The sequence below is a fragment of the Pogona vitticeps genome, chromosome 2, assembly GCF_051106095.1.
Source record: "Pogona vitticeps strain Pit_001003342236 chromosome 2, PviZW2.1, whole genome shotgun sequence".
NCBI lineage: Eukaryota > Metazoa > Chordata > Lepidosauria > Squamata > Agamidae > Pogona > Pogona vitticeps.
Genome location: NC_135784.1, coordinates 301,733,255 through 301,754,926, shown reverse-complemented (window position 1 = coordinate 301,754,926; position 21,672 = coordinate 301,733,255). Strand labels below are relative to the sequence as shown.

Genomic DNA, 21,672 nt, shown 5'->3' with positions numbered 1-21,672 from the left:
GGTTTTACACCCAAGTAACTTAGTCGGTGGTTAAGCAAACAGATCACATTTTCTAGGAGAAGACTGGTGGCAGCTATACCAGCAATTAAGGGAAATTTGAGATATTATTGCTCTGAGAGAGAAAAGGAGCCAGCTAGGTCTATGTAAGGCTCAAAGTCCCAAGCAAATAATATCACATATGGGAGTGTACTTGTGGTTCTGTTCAGTCCTCTTAGTGGCAATGGATACTACTGACCATGGCATCCATTTGTCTTACTGTCGTTGATCTTGCCTCTATGACTGATAATAGCATCTTCCACTCCACCGCATTCTTCTAAGCAAGACATGTGCAAAGTGCGGTCTGAGGGCCACATACGGCCCACCAGCCGCTCCTGTCCGGCCCGCTAGTCGTCGCTCCAGTCTGGTGTTCAAGCCCAAGACAGACTGGATTTCTCTCACTGAACAAGTTGAACATCAAAACCATTTACAGCTTTTTGTCTAAAGTTAATCAGTTGCTTATCTTTTATTTTTAAGTAAAGTTGGTTCGGCCCCCGAACACAGTTCAGATTTTTCATGTGGTCCCCTATAGAAATTAATTGCCCACTCCTGTTCTAAGCTTATAAACGACACCAGTATGAAGCTACTGGAGTCAATCATCCAGAGATTTAGGCTACATTTCCATCAATAAACAAACAACACACAACCTTATCTCTCTTATCTGTCTCAGGGTGTGATTACAACGGCAAGGTGAATTGAAAAAAAATGACTTTGCACTGACTTGATTCTCAAAGACTCTTTTGCAGCTGCAACCAATTTAGATGACCACACAGAGACAGTGGGTTGTTTCAATGTCAGTGTCCACACTGACTCGTCAGTCCAAAGCAGTTCAACCCACACTCGCTGCCCCCTTACCTCCTGCTGATCCCTGGTTCTCCTTTTATGTTCTGCTGCTATGCCACTGGGACTGTTTAAATGGTTGCATGCAAGTAGGGAAACAGAGACTGTTTTCCAAAGTTCTCCATACACATACACACATACCATGGAAGCACTTTAGTCTGCTGGAGCTCACTGGAGTTCTTTCAATTTTATTACCAATTTTAATCTTTTTTTGTCTACAGAGCTGATCTAGCGCTAAACTAATGTAGCAATGTGATATAGCGCTAGACTCAATAGTTTTTTTAAAAATGAACTCAAATGCCTTGGGGCAACTAGTGAGAAAGATCACAGAGGTAACTGCTCTTGATGTTCCAGAACAACATATTCCACCCAACTTATTATATCACCAGAAAACCACCCAAAGCATCCTAGTAAGCATGGCCCTTACTAGGCTTCAGAGATCCACTTCTCTTTAAGAAAGCTCCATCTCTTGAAGAAGCCTTTAAGACATCCACTTCCCTGCTCGAGTTTCTCTGCTGGAGCTGGTCTGTTTGTCTGCTCTTGAGTAACTTTAAGCTTCCAACCAGAGCTGTTGCTGCTCAGCACATGAAATGGGAAGTGCGAAACCCTGTCCCTGCTACAAAGGGATACTAAAAATAAGCAGTGCTTCCAGAAGGAGTGGAAAGTCAAGTGAAAATGCACTGAACAAAGTAAGAAAAAGAGAGTAAGTAGGTTGTGGTAAAAACACCAACAACATCAGTGCAGTACCCGGTACTTTATGAAAAAACAAATGCTCTGATCTGCAAGAGCTCTGAAGTGTTGACATCGATGAGGAGAGACACACAGAAACTTAACCCTGCAAAGGCACAGGTCCCGTGGGCTGGGAAGTCAAACTCATTTGGACAGTGACCTCAGATGGCGCAGCATGCCCCAAACTGGATTGGCTGCACAGGCTGTAGCTGCTTCTGGACGTCATTACACTCTCTGGATGAATGAAGGTAGCAACAGTAGTTTGAACATGTTTTGTTTGTTTATACAGTGAGCTCAGGCTCCTTTACCAGGTTTGATGAGGTAAAGGTAAAGGTTCCCCTTGACATTTAGTCCAGTCATGTCTGACTCTAGGGCGCGGTGCTCATCCCCGTTTCCAAGCCGTAGAGCCAGCGTTTGTCTGAAGACAGTTTCCGTGGTCATGAGGCCAGCGCAACTAGACACGGAACGCTGTGACCTTCCCACCGAGGTGGTACCTATTTATTTTATTTTATTATTTGATTTGTATGCCGCCCACACTACCCGAAGGTCTCTGGGCAGCTCACATCATTTAAAATACAATAAAAAGGCAAAATAAAAGGGCAAAATAATTAAAATGCAATTAAAAATCTATATTCTAAAAATTGCCATCAGATCCACAGCTGATATTATTTCAGTTAAAAGCCTTCTGAACATGAAGGTTTTGAGCTGGCGCCGAAATGTCATCAGTGTCGGCGCCAGACAAATCTCAGTCGGGAGGGCATTCCATAGTCTGGGGGCAGCTGCTGAAAAGGCCCTTTATTGATTTGCATTTACATGCTTTGAACTGCTAGTTTGGCAGGAGCTGGGACAAGAGACGGGAGCACCCTCCATTGCGTGGATTCGATCTTACGACAGCTGGTCTTCCAACCTTGCAGCACAGAGGCTTCTGCGGTTTAACCTGCAGCGCCACCACAGTTTGATAAAGACTTCTGCAAATGCCTCATATGCTAAATAACAGCTGTTCTCTCCCCCTTTTTTGCCTACCTAACTGCTATCTTACACGCCTTCTACTACATGCCATTGGGGGCAGGCATGGATCTAAAGGGCAGCTTACAATCCCTTCATAAATAAATAAAACAAAGCCTTAGCTCAAATGCAAAAACAAGATTCTAGATGTGAAGAAAAAGACTTAGGAACACATCTTTACCCTTTAATCTTCCTCTTCCATTCTCATAACCTTTACATTACCACCTCATCACCCATCCATGCGAAATCAACTCAAAAATAAGCATCTTTAAAAACTGATTGGAGGCCTCTGCATTTACGATGGAGTAGTAAACGAGATAATGTGTATGGCAACTCCATCAATAAAGGATGGAGACTGAGAAGATAAATGGCTGCAGTCATTGTTTTATTTAATTTTCAGGACATACTGAACATATCTCAGTGCTGAATGCCAATGGTATCCATTTATTATTAGGACTCAAGCAGACAAAGCATTTGTCCCCCCCCCCCCCTTTTTCATAGAATCATAGAATAGCTGAGTTGGAAGGGGCCTATGAGGCCATGAAGTCTTACCCCTGCTCAAGGCAGGAATCCAAATCAAAGCAGATCTAACAAACAGTTATCCAATTTTCTTTTGAATGTATCCATCATGGAGCGCTTTTGCCAAATGAGCACAAATCTTATCCACATTTACTCCTAAAGCTTTTCTTTGCTCCTCTTAAGTAATTAGCATATTTTTAAAAGAATGGTTCAAAGAGCTTGAAGAAATACTTTAAAAATGGCCTTCTGTGTTGGATTTTTGTTGCTGATGATTGTTTTTAAGTGGACTAACATTGGTAATCATTGAGGGCTTTGAATATGAGAGGGTGTCCACACTGGCATATATGTATATGGATTGCTGATGGCATGGTTTAGATTGGGGGGGGGAGACCACATCCGCATGTATTTCTAATTAGCTTGATTCATCCTTCCCCTTTAAGAGCTGTTGTGCACCTTTCTGGCCCAGAGGTAGAACATGCATTCTTTCTGGCACACTCGTTCAGTTTGGAGATAGCAGCCTCTAGCAGCCACAGCTTCCAACTGCCATCATGGCTGCAGCTTGGGAAAAGGAGAGAGAAAGAAGGAAGGGAAGCAGAGACGGCAGGAATAAGGAAAATAGAACAGCACTGACAGAGAGAGGAGCAATATAAAAAAATAATAATTTCACATTCCCTGCCCCTCTGCAGCCGATCAGGGGAAGCACTCATTTGACAGCTGATTGGGCTAGAGGGCATCATTTTATATTCAGATGGGAGGAGCACACCAAATGGCACATCACTCCTCCCCCTGCAACTTCAACAGGCCCTTTGTAGTCTGATTCAGTCTACAACCAAAACAGCCAGTCGGAGCCTTTTAATAGCACAGGCTTACCCACTGCAAATCTACTTTGAAATCAGCTGTATTTTCCAACAACTATTTCAAAAACAGTGAGGAAATTGCTTAAACCATCATCTTCTGTGCCAGGCGTTTGGCTGTTGCTTTGTTTTGAGCTCATTAATGCTCTGACTGAAAGCTTCTGATCTACAAGTTTTCTAATGGAGGCTAGATTACATTAATTAAGGCATTATGGATTTCCCGCTTCAGCAAGGGACCGGACTTTATGACCCCTGGAGTCCTTTCCAGCTCTTCACTTCTATGGTTCTGTAAGGCCTTATTAGTGAAGGTTCAGCTCTTTCAAAAATGGTGAGAAATCCCTCAAACCTTTTAAAAGAATTACTATCTGCATTGGTAATTTTGTGTGTGTGAAATAGTGCTACTACTGAAGGCTTCTAATCCAAGATGTTCTTGCTGCCTGAATTGCACCCTAGTACAAGGTGAAACAAAACAACACAAAAACCCCACCAACAGGAGATGGTTTTTAAAAAACCCTTAGAAAACCAGGGCTTTTGTCAACCTTTGTTACTTGTCAGTACAGATTTACGTCTTTTGTCATCTGAATGGTGGGAAAAGCACCAATATCATCATATATATAGAGGAACAAGCACACTGGCTAAAATCCAGTAGTAAGCTGCAACTAGAGTAGGCCCACAGAATCAGTCAACTCCTCTGCAAATTCCACTGATCCAATGGGTCTACTCTGTATTTCAGTCACTGACTGAATATGTGTGTAGTTACAAAAGGTGATATATGCTAAATTGAGTGTGCATTACAAGTCTGATGCCAAGAAAAGCCATTTTTAGTTTTGTGTAAAGCTTCTCCGAACTAGGAACTCAATGCGCTGATCCTTAATTCAGATTTGTCATCCCAGTGGAAGCATTTTCTGGTTCACACAATTCAGACTTACTTATTTCCTTAACATGTACAAATTTCATTAGATCCCTCTTGACTGCAGGTTACATATACCATAAATAACTGGTTTGTATTTCTCGCCAGAAAAAAAAAGGGAACACAAAGAAATAAAGGCCTTTTTGACTAAAGCTGGGAAAAGTTCATTTTTTTTATTGCAACTCCAAGAATTACTGTTTACCTAAGATATTTCACACAGAGACTTAGGCCAGGACCCTGTTGGCAGCTGATGGCGTGTAAAGCCTTGCTAGTGTCATAATACGGGATTCTCTCAAGAGTTACTGTTATGTAAAGTGGAGTTCAGAATAAGACAATTCAGTTCAGCTAAGACGATTCAGTACGCTCAAAAGACACTCAAAAAACTACTCATGCTACATCTGCTGGTGGAGAGGCTTCCCCACAACAGGATCCTGGACTTGAAAATATAGAAGTGCGAGGGTCTGGACATAGCTAGAAACTTCCTGATAACCCCTGGTAAATCACATTGAGCTCCATGGAAGAAAGGTAGCATCTAAACAAGTCAATAAAATCAACGAGAAGGCCATATCTTCTCCTGAATTAGCTGGAATTGCTTATAGTTTTTTCGGTGGAGTGCAGGTTTGGTGGCAAGATGGTTTTGTGGATGGGTAATGAATGAAGGGACGTGGTGGCGCTGTGGGCTAAACTACAGAAGCCTGTGCTGCAGGGGCAGAAGACCAGCAGTCGTAAGATCGAATCCACGCGACGGAGTGAGCGCCCGTCGCTTGTCCCAGCTCCCGCCAACCTAGCGCTTTGAAAGCATGCAAATGCAAGTAGATCAATAGGGACCACCTCGGTGGGAAGGTAACAGCGTTCCGTGTCTAAGTCGCACTGGCCATGTGACCACGAAAGATTGTCTTCGGACAAAACGCTGGCTCTATGGCTTGGAAACGGGGATGAGCACCGCCCCCTAGAGTCGAACACGACTGGACAAAAATTGTCAAGGTAAACACCTTTACCTAATGCATGAAAATGTCTCATTTGAAAAACATGTTCCCCGCTTGGGCTCCAGAAAAGCCAACATTAATTGGACAGCCCAACCATGTTCTCTTACTGAATCATACCAGCCGGACACGGCTTGTTGCTGTCCTGTGATGGAAGAGAGCACAGATCAGCCCAGTTTCACAGATAGAACTGGTGCCATTCAGTACCCAAGCAGCAGTTATTTTGCTAGAGCCGGAACTTCTTCAAAGCGATCCAGTTTGGGGTACAGTATTTGTGAATTAAGTGAGCCAGACGCGAAATATTGGAAAGAAACAAGGGGAAACAGCCCAAAGAAGTGAACAACGAGGAAAAGAAGTAAAGGATTTGACCTGGCAACTTGCTTTAGGCCCTGATAGGCCAAGCCGAGTTCTCCATCTTCATTCAGATACCCCCAGTCCTCAGTCTTGCTAGAAAGAAGGGACAGAGGAAAGGGAAACAAAGGTGGACAGAAAGAAAAGAAAAAAGAAGAGTCAGCAAGAATAGGAAAGCCTCTGTTGCATTCAGGTAGACGGGCACACAAGTCTTGTCCTTGTTACACCAGACGAGAAGCAGCAGCACGTATTTAAGGATAGTGTCTTAGTGCTAGTGGCCTTAGCCAGCTTCAGGAAATGGTGCCAGCAACGGGAAGGAGGGTGAACTTACTGAGCAAAAGTTCTGACCTGTGGAATCAATAAAGCTTTCTGCTAAAAATCAGATTTTTTTTCAAAGACTTTATACAAAAGGATTAGGTAACTTTTAGTTGTTGTAGGTTTTTGTTATTAGGTATTTTTTATTAGGTACAGTAGGACCCTCCCCCCCATGGATGCTGCATTATAGTGAATGCTATCCACAGTATGGACTCGGTCTCCCTCTAGTGGCCAGTTCTGGTGACTTCATCATTAGAAATATGTATTTCTAGGATTTTTCTTTTCATATTTTTAATATTTTCAGACCATGGATAAGTGAGTCAGCCAATAATGATCCTGTGGATATGGGGTGCTACTGCATTAAGTATTCTTTGTCACAGTTTTAAGGGATGAAGATTTTAATCTGCGCTGATGCACACAGATTTAATGTCTATGGTTTGCTTATTGTGATATACTAATCTGCCAGAGTCATTTTTCTCTCAACTATCCAGATAAATGACCCAGAGTTTGATTTAGGGAGTAGGCTTCCTTTTGGGATGCCGTGGGCTCCGTGTTCCCTTCCTATCGCTCCAGAGCTTGCAGTCTGCGATGCACTCTTCGACCTGGAAGTGAGGCTCATTCTCCCACTCTTGCCAGGAGTGGCTTGAGCGGGCTCTGGAGTGGTAGGAAGGGAACCCGGAGCCCGCAGCAACAGCAGAAGATGAGTGGACAGTATGGCCCCAGGGGACTGGACCTTCGTTATGTCCACCTGTGCAGGGGTATTCATATTCATATAAGAATATGAATACCTCCATCTCTAGTCCTTAATCTTTGATATAGTTCCCACTTGCTCCTTTGAGGGTCATACCTGACATTAACCATGCAGTTTGCCCTTAGATGCAATCATTTTTGTTCATATTTTGAACTACTGTATTTTTCCGTGTATAAGATGCCTCCATGTATAAGACACTCCCCCTTTTCTAACACAAAATTAAGAAATCTAAGTGAGGCTTAGCAAGTGGAGGGGAAACGCAGGGATCAAAGCGCTTTATAAATTTTTGACTTGCACTTCCAAATTGGGGAGGGGCAGTTAAAGCTTACGTCTCCTAATTTGAAGGCATCTGTGCTTTGACATCAGGCTGCTGCTTAAGCGCAGACCAAATACAGAGATTCATTCATACGGATGTATCAAGAAGGGAACACTTTTATCTCATTAGGCTGCAGGAACAGAAAAGGGTACTCCATGGCCCCATTCAAAATTAGCTCAAAGGACCAAAGCCCTTTCTATATCAGCTTGTAAGGTGTTCACAAATATCATTATGAAAGCCAACCCAGATGGAGAGGGGTTCTCAAGGGTTTCCTAAACAGACCTGCATGCAGTTAAATTGGGCAGTTGTGAAGAACCATAGCGTTAAAGAGAGGAGAAGGCAAGACAGATTCCTTTTCTCATTATGTCTTTTAAGACAAGTGCTACCATATCCTCATAGGTGGAGGTTGATGAAGGAGCATTTAATGCTCAAACGGGGAAATCACTTACTTTTTAAAAAGATGTTTTGGAGTTAAACTGAAGTTTACACAGAAAGAGTTTTGGAAGTTGTGGCCCCAAAGAAATGAAGGACCAAAGATCTGGCCACTATATTCATTAAAGGTTGAAAAGGTGAGGGGGACTCTGGGGGATTGTTTACACAGAGACCAACAAAGCAAATGCAAAATAAAGTGTGTGGCTTGTATACCAGCCCATAGCGTTTTAAAGTACTCTCTGGGCGGTTGACAATTAATTATGCAGGCTACACATCCCTGTCCCCACCAGCAAGCTGGGTACTTTACCGACCTTGGAAGGATGGAAGGCTGAGTGAACCTCAATCCAGCTACTGAAATTTGAACCTGGATTGTGAGCAGAGTGTTGGCTGCATCCCTACAGCTTAACCACTGCGCCACAAGGCCCCTCCTAACAACCACTGTGTGAATGGCTACCTGGCCTGCTTGCAACCATCTTATTAATATTCCACTGTATCTATATCTAGCTGCTCCCTCCTTCTTCTCTATTCTCTTTACTTCGTGTTTTTACCGGATAAACAGATGGAAGGATATTCATGAGAGTAATATAAATGTCTTGTCTTTAATGTTATTGTAAGAGGATGGCACAAGTTCAGGACTTAAATTCTCACTGGGGGGAAAACCTGTAATCAAAGAGGAATTGTACTGAGAGTTAAGATGCAAATTTAGAGCTAACGTTGGTGATAGGATGCCAAGAAGGCAAGATGTGTATTTATTCACTTATTTCTCTGTCCCAAGACTGGTGGTTTGTCAGGACTTTTCACAACACAGAAACCACTTTTTCAGCCTCCAGTAAAACAGGCTGACAGCCGTTCCAGTAAACACTTATCTCCTGCAGAGCACATGGATGATCTCTTTGATGTAAGTGACTCTTGCAACTTTCTTGCCCCAGAAATCAGGTTTCCCTGTGGCTTTGATACCAGAGCTGTTCCAGAATTCTTATAATATTATGGACTAAGCTAAAGAACTTCCAAATCATGATGCTGGATTAAATGGCATTTTTCTCCAGAGCTTGGAAAAGTTGCTTTTTAGAATCACCGTTCTAGAATTCTACGGTGGCCAGGGGACTGAAGGCACTGCAGTTTAAAAAACCTGAATGTTTTCCAAGTTCTGTCTTTTAACACCAAACCTAGCTGGCCACCGTCCTCCCATTTCCTCTCCCTCCTCTTCTTTTCCTCCATTCACTGGGTTTAAATGATTAGTCAGTGCTATGTTTTTTTTGAGGGGGGTGTTGGGTTATTGCTGCTGCTTTTAATGTTTCTTTTTTATATTTTTGTTTTTTTATTACATGTGTTGTAACCTGCCCAGAGAAGTGCCTCGAAACTAATGGGAATGGGATACAAACTGAATGAATGAATGAATGAATGAATGAATGAATGAAATGTATATATTCAAATGGACCCAGAGTCTTTAAAAACCCATTAAAAAGTTAATAGCCTTTTTGAACTTTTGCAGCCCTGATTGGAATGTTTTGGAGATGTGCTCCATTACCTAGGAGGTCTAGGAATTTATTTTTAAAGGGGGAAAAGGAAGCCAAGAGCTAAATCCAGTTGTCAGTACCAACTAGAGTAGCTCTAACTTGGCATTTCCACCGGAGAAGAGCCAGTCTGGCTTTATTGATAGAGCGTTGGGCTCAGACTCTGGGAACCTGGATTCAAATCTTCTCTCAGCCACAGAAATTTGCTGGTGAGGGGCAACAGTAAACTATTCCTTGCACATTTAATGTACCTTGAAAGTCCTAGGATCACCATATGTTTGAAGTGATTTGCAATAACAACAAAGCAGATGCAGTAAACCACTGGAATGTTTGCAAGAATTAGCTTAACAAGTTCCATTGTTTCAACTGATCTCCTTTAGTTGGGATTAACAATTGGAATTTACCAAGATTCTAATACCATGCCTCCCTCAATATCAGATTCTGAATTTCCATAAGCCCACAACCAAGAAAAGTTTTGCATGGGACAGTTTCCTGTGTAAAAACACCTCTCAATGTTGGCTGCCCGCATTATGATGATGTGCCCGGTGATTACTCATGGCTTAACCCCATAACAGAGGTCCTGATTGCAATTCATTTGATTACTCATAAAGAACAGACAAAGTCAGGCTTACCGATTTGTCTCACATACTCCATGATAAGCCTCTATTGCATCTTCTGGATCCACATGCTTGTCACTGTTGGGCCAGCTGGTTTGCATGTTGATGCTCGACTCCTTAAAAAAAGGTCAACCATGAAATGGTTTGTCCCATAAATTATTTCTATTTTTTTCCAGTGCTCTAGTAGCTCTGTAGTGATCACTCATGCATCACTTCTGATTTGCAAAAAGGATTACAAGCACAATTACATTTGCCACAAGGTAAATTCAATATCAGAAAACAGAGAGAAAGAGAACAAGGAAGGCCCAGAGGGTTGCACAAGACACTAAAGGCTAAATGCGGAGCAAAATGGGACCGTAAGCTAGCATGGCTCTACCCCCACTGTACCCTGGCAGCTTCCAGGTTAGACCTGAGTCTTTGGGCAGAAAAAGAGCAAGGATCAAGCCTTTTCCCAAGTTACCTCTAGCCAGCAGTTGGACTTTCTGCCTATGTCATCCAAGCCTTCTCATCTGCCTGCCAAGCACCAAATTTGCTACTCCCCCAATGCTCGTTCCAGTCCTCTTCCATTAAGACCAGAACCAGACGATGATTCTTTAAAGAAGGAAGAATCCATTGTAGGTTCTACCAAACCATAGGAAACAAGGACATCTTGCAAGGAAAAGAACCCATCCAGGGAATCTGCAAACCTAGGCAGATACGGATAGGGTGGATTCACCCTCTGGCTCCAGAAACCCAAGATCATTTTAAAATTTCAATAGGGCAAAGGCATGAGCCCAAGCTAGGATTAACATGCCTAGGAACTACTTAAGAAAAAGAATCATATACATGATCAGCATCAGTAACTCTACTAGTCCAATAGAAAGGCTGGAGACAACCAGACTGATGACAAAAACTTTCTTGTCTGGAAGTTGCTGGTGCAACCATCACAGGGGCTCAGCACTTCAATTCTAGCTCTAGCAACTTAATGGACCACTCCTTCATGTTCCACACTTGCACCTCTAACTCTTCACAATCCAGTTGTTAATGCATCTCATTGGCTTGCCATTATTCTGGCTGAGTAGTTACCTCTGTTCTTTGGAAAGATGAAAATGCTGCAGTAGAAACTCCTACACAACATCTTTATCCCAGCCCTACTCCATATTCTAGTGGCACTCACAACTTCTTGTCTACATAATATTCTACTGTCTGTAGCCCTATGCTAACATCCTTCATTACTGTATCTTTCAAAGAATGAAATTCAAACCCTAACCTCCTTGTTATACATGATCAGACTTCTCACTCATTATCTCCTAAACCTGAAATTTACAAGTCAACATGTCCAACTGGACTGATATTTTTGGATTAAATAATCTAACAATGTCATAATTTGCAATGATTATGTGCATTGTGAATATCAATTAATATGAATGTGCAGAATTGTACTTTCTCTGATTACAGATCTAAAACATGGAGAAAATTAATCTTCCTTACCCTTTGCAAAGACTTCAAAGGGGTTGTTATTCAAAACAACCCTCTTGATTCTGGACTTGCTTAAAGCCAAGCGTGGGCAACCTAGGACCCAGAGCACAACCACATGCGCCCCCCAGCCCAATTTCAAAAGCCTCCTGTGAGCAATCAGATTTAGACATTGGCAGGAGCCATCTATAAACCGAAGTGGCCCACCACAGACAAACAGCAACAGTTGGCAACAAACAAAAACAAGCAAGCAAACAAACAAGACACACACATACATTTTATTCTCTTCCATTACCATATTTTTGCCTGCATCTTTTTGCTGGGCTGCCTTTATAATCTGTGTCCTTAGAATAAGCACCTCTTCCTTCCGTACTTCCAGCTCTTCATTAGCTGACTTGAGCTGATTGAGGAGAAGGCTGTAACTGTCATGGACGTCATTGGAGGAGTTGTTGTGCGCCACCCGGTCCACTATAGCCTTCCTCAGCTCGTTAAGGTCATTTTTCAGTTTCTTGTTCTCAGATTCTAACTCTTGCCTCTATTAAAAATGATATTTGAAAAGTGATCCCAGCTCAGCACATTTCTATTAACTGATGCTGTTGATTTTTTTTAAAAAAATCCTTTCAATTCTAAGCTTTAGTACAACTAAAAAAAACACAACAAAACTAAAAAACAAAAAATAGAATGATCAAGTAGAGTCAGAGAGTTTGACTGTGGATCCAGACAGATAAGTGTATTACTTTCAAGCTAACTTTTTAGTAATTGTCAAACTATTGCAACCTACACGAAAGGCAAGCATTGGGAACCTGCAAACTTTCTTTAAATGTAAGAGGGTAAATGGATCGGCAAGAGCGATGCCTTTGAATAGTTCCATCTTTAGAACAGATAAACGAGACAGTTTCCCCTCTGTGCTGAACACTATAGATTGTGTTTAGGAGTATAGATTGCTTTCGTTAGCATGACATGTAAAAGGATCACTTCAACAAGTGCCCTTAAATATATAACACATGGAATTCAATTTTTAATATTGTCATAAACCTGCCTCTAATTTTTGCTCCTCATCTTCTAAGATATATATATTTCACTGAAATCTATTGTTTTGACCTGTGAGATAAGGGAGCGCCTTCTGCGCTCATCTTAGTGGGCTCCATTGTTGTGTGCTTCTTATGAAGAGAACGGCTGTCTTATTAAGGGAGCTGACTGTTTCCAAAGGAGACTGCTCGGCAATGACTCAATAAGACCAAGAAGCTTCCTTTTCTATACCAACTCCTCCAGCTTGTCTAAAAAAAATTTTTTTCCCTGTTGACTCACATGAAAGATTTATCAGCAAGTTCCTAACAACTCACACATTAATCATGAGTCTAGCATTTAAGGATATAAAAAAGGCATGCCAAACTAAAGCAGTTGGGGAAAAAAAACTGGCAAAAAGAGGAAAGAACAAGTTCCATTTATGTCAACTCTCCATGGAGGATTTTGTTCAGAGACTAGAAAAACTAGTAGAATATGACTTAAGGAAATATACTGTGTTGCCAAAGGGTGAGTGTTTAAAAAACAGATTACTATACTGTATATCTTGTCTTGCCTCCCAAAATTAATCTTGATGAGTCTATACAACAATGACTGGAGTCTAGCCTACACCGCTCTCTGCTCAACCTAGCAAAATTTTGACTGTGCTCTCGGGCATTTGTTCCAAGTGTTATACAAATAAGCACTGCATAAGCAACCAACAAAAATGGATTGCAGGTGACAGTAGAGAGCTGTACTTAATCAGTGGAAGATAGGAAAAGTATATTTCATTAAAAAAAAATAGCAGGCAGAGCTGCTACCACTTTCCCTAGAGTTCCACTTCTGAGAACAGGTGGGAATCAGTGTAATTGAAAGCCACTCCATGACCTTTTTTTTAAAAAACAACCCTCATGACATTTTATGTACATAAAAAACTGGACACCAAAGGGAAACGTTCTCACATACCCTTCTCTTTCATATCTTCATCTTGTATGGATAACAAGTTTTCATTTAAGAATGAAACATTCAAGTTGGCAACTCCTCACCAGTAATCTAAAGCTGTACAGTTCAGGAACTGTTGATGTATTTATTATTTTAAAAAATAAGAATTATTTCTCGCAGACTAGACCAAAACCTCATGATATTTGGTTTTCTGCTTCATAATCTGATGCCTCCCAGAAGCCTGAAAACAGAGCTTAAGGACAACATCCATCTTCTGGAACACCATTTTCTGGGCAAATCCTTGTAAATGTGAAAGCTTTCATAGCTAAGAGCCATTAACAGATCCTGGACTTGTTCCCCCCTTTCAGATCGAATCCAATGGCCATCCTTGTATCTCATGGCACTGCATTCCATATCTTAAATTATGCATGGAGTGGAGAAGTAGTCTCATACTTAAAACTTTATTCCACTTCCTGCCCAATCAGGGCCCCTTCCCCAAAACAGATAACACAGGTTCGTAAATCACATCCAGCAGAATACTGCGATTCAGGGGGTGCAGGAGTGCACGCTAGTCTCATCAGAGCCAAAAGTGGAGAGTTGAAGCTCAAGAACACTTTATGCCTACCCTGACACGGTATTAAAACAGACTAGATGAAACAGCGTCATTAAAAAAATAACCAGACAGCAACCAGATTAACTAAAGCAAAGCACAGAGGCTTTCATTCAAAATAAAACTCCATAAAATGGGGTGGGGGGAGAGCCAGCCTGCCTAGTTGGGCTCAGCTAAGTGACCCCTGGAAAGAAGACCTTCTATCCAAGACCTGAATTGCTTAAAAATTACCGTATTTTTCGCTCCATAAGATGCACCTTTCCATAAGACGCACCAATTTTTTAGGAGAAGAAAGCAGGAAAATATAATCTGTTTTCTTCGCTCCGTAAGACGCACAGACTTTCCACCCCCCCTGTTTTGTGGGGAAAAAGTGCGTCTTATGGTGCGAAAAATACGGTACTTTTTTGGATTACCCTTCCCTCTAATTTTCCAGTCGGCACAGCTGGCGAGGGGACTGTGGGAGCTCTATCAGGCCTGAGCAAGAGAGAGGTGGGTTCTGCAGCCCCCAATATGTTTACCAGTGCACCGGAGTCCAAGAACAGCAGGATTATAATTGAGAGGGCAAAAAAGCACAGCCTGCAGCAAGGTGGGAAACCTGGGCCAGCAAATAAAATGCCTAAATTCCTTAACTCAGGGGATTAAGAAGTGGAATAGAACAAAGAATTAATTAAGCCCCAGAGCGAGAAAGAGAAAGCTGAATATTTGTGCCGTAACTGAGGAAAAGGGTATATTTACATTTATATCTGTATCTGTATCTATGAGAGAGAGAGAGAGAAAGAGAGAAACAGAGAGACTCTTTGCAACCCTAAGTTATGGGAGAAATTATTCAGCTTTCTCTCCCACTATATAAAAGAGAGAAAGAGAGCTGGAGGGAGGTCTGCTCCTGTCACGTAGATCTGCAGAGACTGATACCAGCAAAAGCCCATGCACCTGACACGTACAAATACATCCCCTAGCCTAGAAGCTTATTTTACCTTCAGACTGTTGTACGCGAGATCTGTATCGCGGTCCAAATCCATTTCGTTCTTCATTTCAATTACCTGGATGGATTAAGAAGACAGAAAGAGAACGATTCAATTTGACAACAGGGTACCGAGGCCAGTTTTCTGATGGCTGCTTGGGATCACCTTACCGAATCTGTCGCTCGCTGGCCGTGATTGGCCTTGAAAGGATCCAAGGATGTTTGGGAAATGTCAAATCAAGGAAGAGGAAGATAAACAATGGAATGGCACAGGGGTCCTTCAGCATCTTGTCTTTCCCTCAGCATCTTTAGTAGGCAAATCACTGCACGGCTCTACCTGCTCCTTCCTCTTGGGAGTCTAACTGGTTCCTGTCACCTTCACCGGTGTGTTTGGTGGGTAGATGGAAGAAGGCCTTCTCTGTGGCTGCCCCCAGACTTTGGAACTCCTTCCCACTGGAAGCCAGGCTGGCCTCATCTTTACTGTCCTTCCACAGGAAGGCAAAGATCATTCTCTTCGGGCAGTGACTGGATGCCGGAGTGAGGTTTTTTAAATGTTGTGCCTTACTGCTTTGAATGTGTTTTGGTGTTGCTTATGTTTTTTTCAGTATGATATTTATTCAATAATTTTTAGTATTTGTATACTCACTGTTGTTAGCTTTAACATTGTCTTTTAATGATGTAAGCTGCCTTGGATCCTTTTAAGGAGAAAGGAGGAGGGGGACATCTTAAATACATAAATACAGTGGTGCCTCGCTTAACGATTACCTTGTTAAACGACGAATCTGCTTTACGATGGTTTTTCTTGCTTCATGACAATCGGTTCCATGCTTCGGGAACCGATTCTTCGCATTACGATGATTTCCAAACAACTGATTGGCGGGTCGCAAAATGGCTCCCCGCTGTGCAAAATGGCTCCCTGCTGTTTTTAGGATGGATTCCTCGCTTAAAAGGCACCGGAAAATGGCCGCCCTATGGAGGATCTTCGCTGCACAATGAGGTATTTTGCCCATTGGAACGCATTGAACGGTTTTCAATGGGTTTCAATGGTTTTTTTAATTTCGCTCGACGACGATTTCGCTTAACAGCGATTTGAACGGAACGGATTATCGACATCAAGTGAGGCACCACTGTAAATATATTGTTTCTTTTCACTATTTTGAGATAGCTGGCAAACTGTCATGCTTCCTCAACCCTTTAATGGCTTCCTGTGATGTCTGCCTTTTCTTAATTGTCTGATTGGTAGTTTTTATTATTAGGGTTTCTTAACTATTGGATTATTTTCACATCTGCTACTTTATTCCTGTATTTATTGTCTGTGTATTTACATTTTACAGAAGTTTTGGTTATTTTATTATAAACTGGGATGCAAGGCATGCCACAGATTGTCACAGCCCTGCTATACAAATCTTCCAATTAAGAATCAGTCAGAACCCAAACACGACAAGAAAAAGGAAACTGCCCAATCTTGCATTCCTGGGGGGCTGAGATCTTGAAAATCTGGGGCCCCCAGAGGCTGAGCAACAGAAGACGGTTCAGTCCTCTAAAAGATGCCTTCTTGACAGGAGAGGATCGCCTTGAGAGAATGGTGTTCCTCTCAGGGAGACCAGTGGGCCAAAGCCAGGGAATAAATTCCTTTCCTAGCTGGCCAAATCTCTCCAACTGAGCTCTGGCTGTGGCTTCAACTGCTCAGCTGTAACCTTAAACTGGGACTGGGAGTTCTGTTGGAAACAGTGACCAAAATCCTCTTGTGTAAAGTTACACCCACAGCGAAACGTGACAACCTTTTGCATCTCTTCCAACTCTTACCATTCTATGAAGTATTGAAAGAACAGTATATGAGAACTACCGTAGCTTGGTATAGAGTGAAGAGTCTCAAAGCAAGGACAGAAAAAAAATCAAATTAACATTGCCCTAATCCAGGATAGGATAAGCTATGGTCCTCCACAAGTTGCTTAACTGCAGTTCTCATGGCCTTTTCGTAATGACTAGGTTGACTAGCTCTGATGAAGTCCAGCAACTTTGTACAGGTCACAAGTTGTCCAATTTTGGCTAAGCCACAAAGCTCATTGAATGACTCTGGGCAACCTCAGACTACTCTATCCCTGTTCTATGGAGGCTGTTGAAATCCAATGCCTGACCATAACTCAAAGCATGACTGTTGGGGACTTGGGATCCAACAGCATCAAGAGAGTTGTCTGTGGTCCAGCTAACATCCTGCATTAAAGTACATGGAAGACACAGTCTACTTTCTTTTTCTTTTTAAACCTACTATGTTTGCTTTTTCAAAAATTAATAAAAAATGAATTGCAAAGAGAAGTGGAAGTGTTATTCTACAAGGACTCTGGGGGAGATGAGCATTCTTTTAAATAAATGATTCTCCTTTCTGTCCCAGAAAATCCCCAAACAAACAAAAGTTGCTCTTTCTCGAGACAAGCAGAATATACATAAAAAGGACACTTCCTATAACTTAGAAAGTCTTCACCACCACCAAAGGAGAAACTGACAAATGGGTGGATGAACAGAAAGCAGGACAGCCAATGACCATACCTAAAAGGCAAGTGCTTTGCCATGCCCAGAAAGCAATGGAACAGCAACTCTTATCCAACCTGTTTTTTTCCAGTTGAGACAACTATTTTGAGTGGGGGAAAAACCCTGTTCTCCCAGGTTCCATGTAGAAGCTACAATCCTTTGAGAGCTCTCAATATTTACATCCCCAAAGATGATCTGTAGGAATTTAGTATTCTACAGGCTACTACTGTAGGCTGGACCTAGTAGCCTTGAACATATGAAGCTATCAAAGGTTTGGAAAATTACTTTTTGGACTAGACTAGAGCTTCCAGAATTCCACAATTTGTGTGAACAGTGGGGATTCTGGGAGTTACAACCCCACAAGAAGTAATTTTACTAAGCTCTGAAGCTGTCTTGTGCCACGTCAGATCCTTACTCCACCAAGCCCAATACGTTCTGCTCTGATTGGTACTGGATCTCTCCTAGAGAATCCCTTTTCAGCCTTGTTCCTTGAGATTCTCTCATTGTCGGCAATTGAACCTGTCTGCATGAAAATCATTTGTCCCTTCTTCCTGACCTATGGCCCTCACAAGCAGGTGCAGGAATAGAGCAGCAAGAAATGGACAACAGGCTGGCTCTGTTGTCAATCTCAGCCATTCCCTTTTGAGGGAACTGTGCCAGTAGCAGAGCAGCCCAAGATTTCTCATAGCTGCTACTCCTTCCTTCCTTCCTTCCTTCCTTCCTTCCTTCCTTCCTTCCTTCCGTCCTTCCTTCCTTCCTTCCTTCCTTCCTTCCTTCCTTCCTTCCTTCCTTCCTTCCTTCCTTCCTTCCTTCCTTCCGTCCGTCCGTCCGTCCATCCAGTACTTAGCTCAGGACATTTAAGCCCGTGCTGCCTCCAGACTCAAATGATCAAGGTTACGTTGAACACTGGAGTCATTGTCAGGCCAATTAACCCCGACATAACCCTAACCCTAACCTCTACCGTGGGATAAATTGTTCCAACATTGATTATGGTATACATTCTGAAGACGGCAGTAATTCTGCAAATGGATATTCTGATTCTGCGGTGATTTTGTAAACTACAGGATAACACAGATATTTCTTTAAAAATCTGGCATGATTACGGTCTGTACATCTCAGAATACTTGGAAAGCAAGTGGACACAATGGGGATCAAGAAGCGATTTGTTTGAATCAGAAGGTTGTGTTTATCAGAGAAAAGAAAAGCTAACTTTTCAGGCTACAACTTCTGGCCAGTAGGATTACTGACTAAGGATTCTGGAATTATAGCCCCCAAATAGTTATATTCCTCTTCCCTGAAGTTTACAAAGTATTTCTGAACAAGGTCACGTGGAAACCTTAGGAACCCATGCTGCAAGATTCATCTAACTATGTAGGCTGTACAGATTCTTATTTGGCATGAAAGGTATCATTGCAAAAGCCTACTAAGAGGTAGTGATAACATGGTGATAACACAGCACTGTGTTTTTTATTTTTAGAAAATAAAAAACATAATCAAATACACTAAGGACCCTGGCACTTCCCAAAGTCCAACTTTCATATCCAAGATACACAACCTGGAGCTCTAGAGCAGAAATGGGTCACATAAAATCCTTAGCTGTCCCCAGCACCATCTATGTTATTTTTTTTAAAGTTTAGCTCAGAAATTCTGCTTGTGTCAACTAACTGTGCCACGTTTTGAGGGTCCTCAGCACCTCTGGGTCCCTAAATATATATATATATATATTAATGTTGAACACTAGAGGGAGCAGTGGCATCTTTTTGGTTAAAAAACGAATTTTAAATAATTTCTTTCTGGCGTGAGCAGTTAAGTCCGTTGACCTCTGGAAGTTGCCCATGCCTCCCTCACAGACCCATGTCACTTTAGATCAAATTCTACATGACCCTTGGCCTAACTATAAAAGCCCCATTGCAGCAATATCCTCTAAACTTTGGCTAGAAAACTCTGTCCCACTTTGTGCAGCTTGCTGGTTAGGGAAATGAGGAGAAATAGTGATGGGGGTGGCAGAAAGTAAGATGAAAAGAGATGGCCATGTATTCTTTTTACTATGGCACTACCTGCCATTAGTTTAAGCTTTGCCAAAAATACCATACAGCCTCCTCCAAGTTTCATTATTTTAAAAACAATAATAATAAATATTTTATTACGGTCTTTGACCAGCAAAATTATTTTTTAATATTTGGGTAAGATCTTAACATGCAGCAGGGCACATTTAATGCACTGCCTGATTCCGTTCTCAAACCTATAGCACTTGCTTTAAAAAAGTTCACGGGCTTACCAATTACAGATTTGGAATCAACATTGTTTAACAGCACTGGGTCACTCGGTACCTGAGTTTTTTTGCTTTCATTTTCTTTTTTCTCCAGCTGACTCTGCAGTTTCTTTCTCTCCTGTTCCAGCTCCCGGACTCTCTTTTGAAGCTTTAGAAAGAGTGTCATGTCCATGGCTGCTTTCTCTAAGCCAACTTCCTGTGGTGGAAAAAGAAAAGAAAAGAAAAAAGAAAAAAAAAAGGAAAGAGACATCTTAAAACGCTGGGAAAGGCATTTAAGTTTCAAACTAATACATTTCTCAAAAACATTTCTATAGAAAAAATAACATGGAAAGTTACTTAACAGTCTAGGAGTACAAAACATCAGAAGTATGAACAACAATTTTGTAAAACACATCATAATTCATACATCAGAATGATTCCATAACAGGGATCACCACCTTCCCCTTCCTACCTGTTACTCTTTTCCTTACTTTCAAGTGACAAATGCTGGAATCCTCTCATCTCTGATCACATATATTTTTAAACTACCAGGTTTCCTCAAAAATAAAACAGGGTCTTATATTAATTTTTGCTCCAAAAAACGCATTAGGGCTTTATTTTCAGGGAATGTTTTGTTTTTTTCATGTACAACAATCTACAGTTGTTCAGATGCAGTCATGTCATCATCTTCTGGTTGCTGCACAAGAGTGGAGGGCGGGGTTTCACTAAACTGGGGCTTATTTTTTCCGGAAAGGTTTATATTACGAAAAATCCTGAAAAATCATCCTAGGCCTTATTTTCAGGTTAGGTCTTATTTTCGGGTATTAGCATGATCAACTTTCAAAGTCCACTTTCAGACTTGTCAATGGGCCTTCCCACATGATCTGAAGCTTACTGTGTTTGACAGGATTAAGGACTGCCATCCAATCTCCCACATTAAAATCCCAGTGCTTTGCTTTTGCATACCCCTCCTCCTAAAAGCCAGAACATCAAACCCCAACCACCTATATTACTGAGACACTATCTCCAGATATGGCCCAATTTTCATTAGAATATATCACAACTAACTGCATGGGGAAAAACCTGTTCAAATTGCTCTGTCTTGAAAAAGTAGAAGCCCCTCACAGCAGAAAGGAAAGAAAAACTGCTTTGGGATGGACCAGTCTTTGCATGATCTGCCAGTAAAAAATACAGTGGTGCCTCGCATTACGAAACCGCATTATGATGATCTTTTTGCGATTGCGATCGCAAAATGATGGTCTAAATGGGGTTTTTTCGCTTTGCGATGATTGGTTCCCTGCTTTGGGAACCGATTCTTAGCAAAACGTCAATTTTAAAACAGCTGATCGGCGGTTTCAAAATGGCCGCCGTGTAAACAAAATGGCTCCCCGCTGTTTTCTGGGACGGATTCCTCACAAGACAGGCAGTGAAAACGGCTGCCTTATGGAGGATCTTCGTTGGACAGTGAGTTTTGACCCCACTGGAATGCACTGAAGGGGTTTCAGTGTGTTTCAATGGGCTTTTCCCCCTGCTTTACAATGTTTTCGCTTAACAACGATTTTCCTGGAACTGATTATCGCCATTAAGCGAGGCACCACTGTACTTCAAGTCCAGTGGTGTTTCATATGTGGAGCAATTCCTACAGTATTTGATCATGTAACTGCACTCCTAGTATTTCAGAAAGCCATCCCCATCTTTCTTGCTACCAAGGTTAGCTAACTACCAATCCTGACCTCATCTTTAAAAGTGG

At 41.8% G+C, this 21,672-nt stretch overlaps 1 protein-coding gene across 4 annotated transcripts in view; it reads right to left on the bottom strand.

The window, feature by feature from the left end:
* MYO5B (myosin VB) overlaps positions 1-21,672 on the bottom strand; it is a 339,707-nt gene that overhangs the window by 32,810 nt on the left and 285,225 nt on the right. The window contains exons 26-30 of one of the 4 annotated variants that reach the window (XM_072992940.2): positions 20,002-20,139; positions 15,156-15,221; positions 11,923-12,162; positions 10,188-10,288; positions 6,246-6,323 (exon numbers count right to left, since the gene is read on the bottom strand). In XM_072992940.2, the coding sequence (XP_072849041.2) occupies positions 6,246-6,323; positions 10,188-10,288; positions 11,923-12,162; positions 15,156-15,221; positions 20,002-20,139 (623 nt within the window). The remainder of the gene's footprint in view (positions 1-6,245; positions 6,324-10,187; positions 10,289-11,922; positions 12,163-15,155; positions 15,222-20,001; positions 20,140-21,672) is intronic. The other 3 variants (XM_072992941.2, XM_072992942.2, XM_072992943.2) reach the window with 3 other exon arrangements.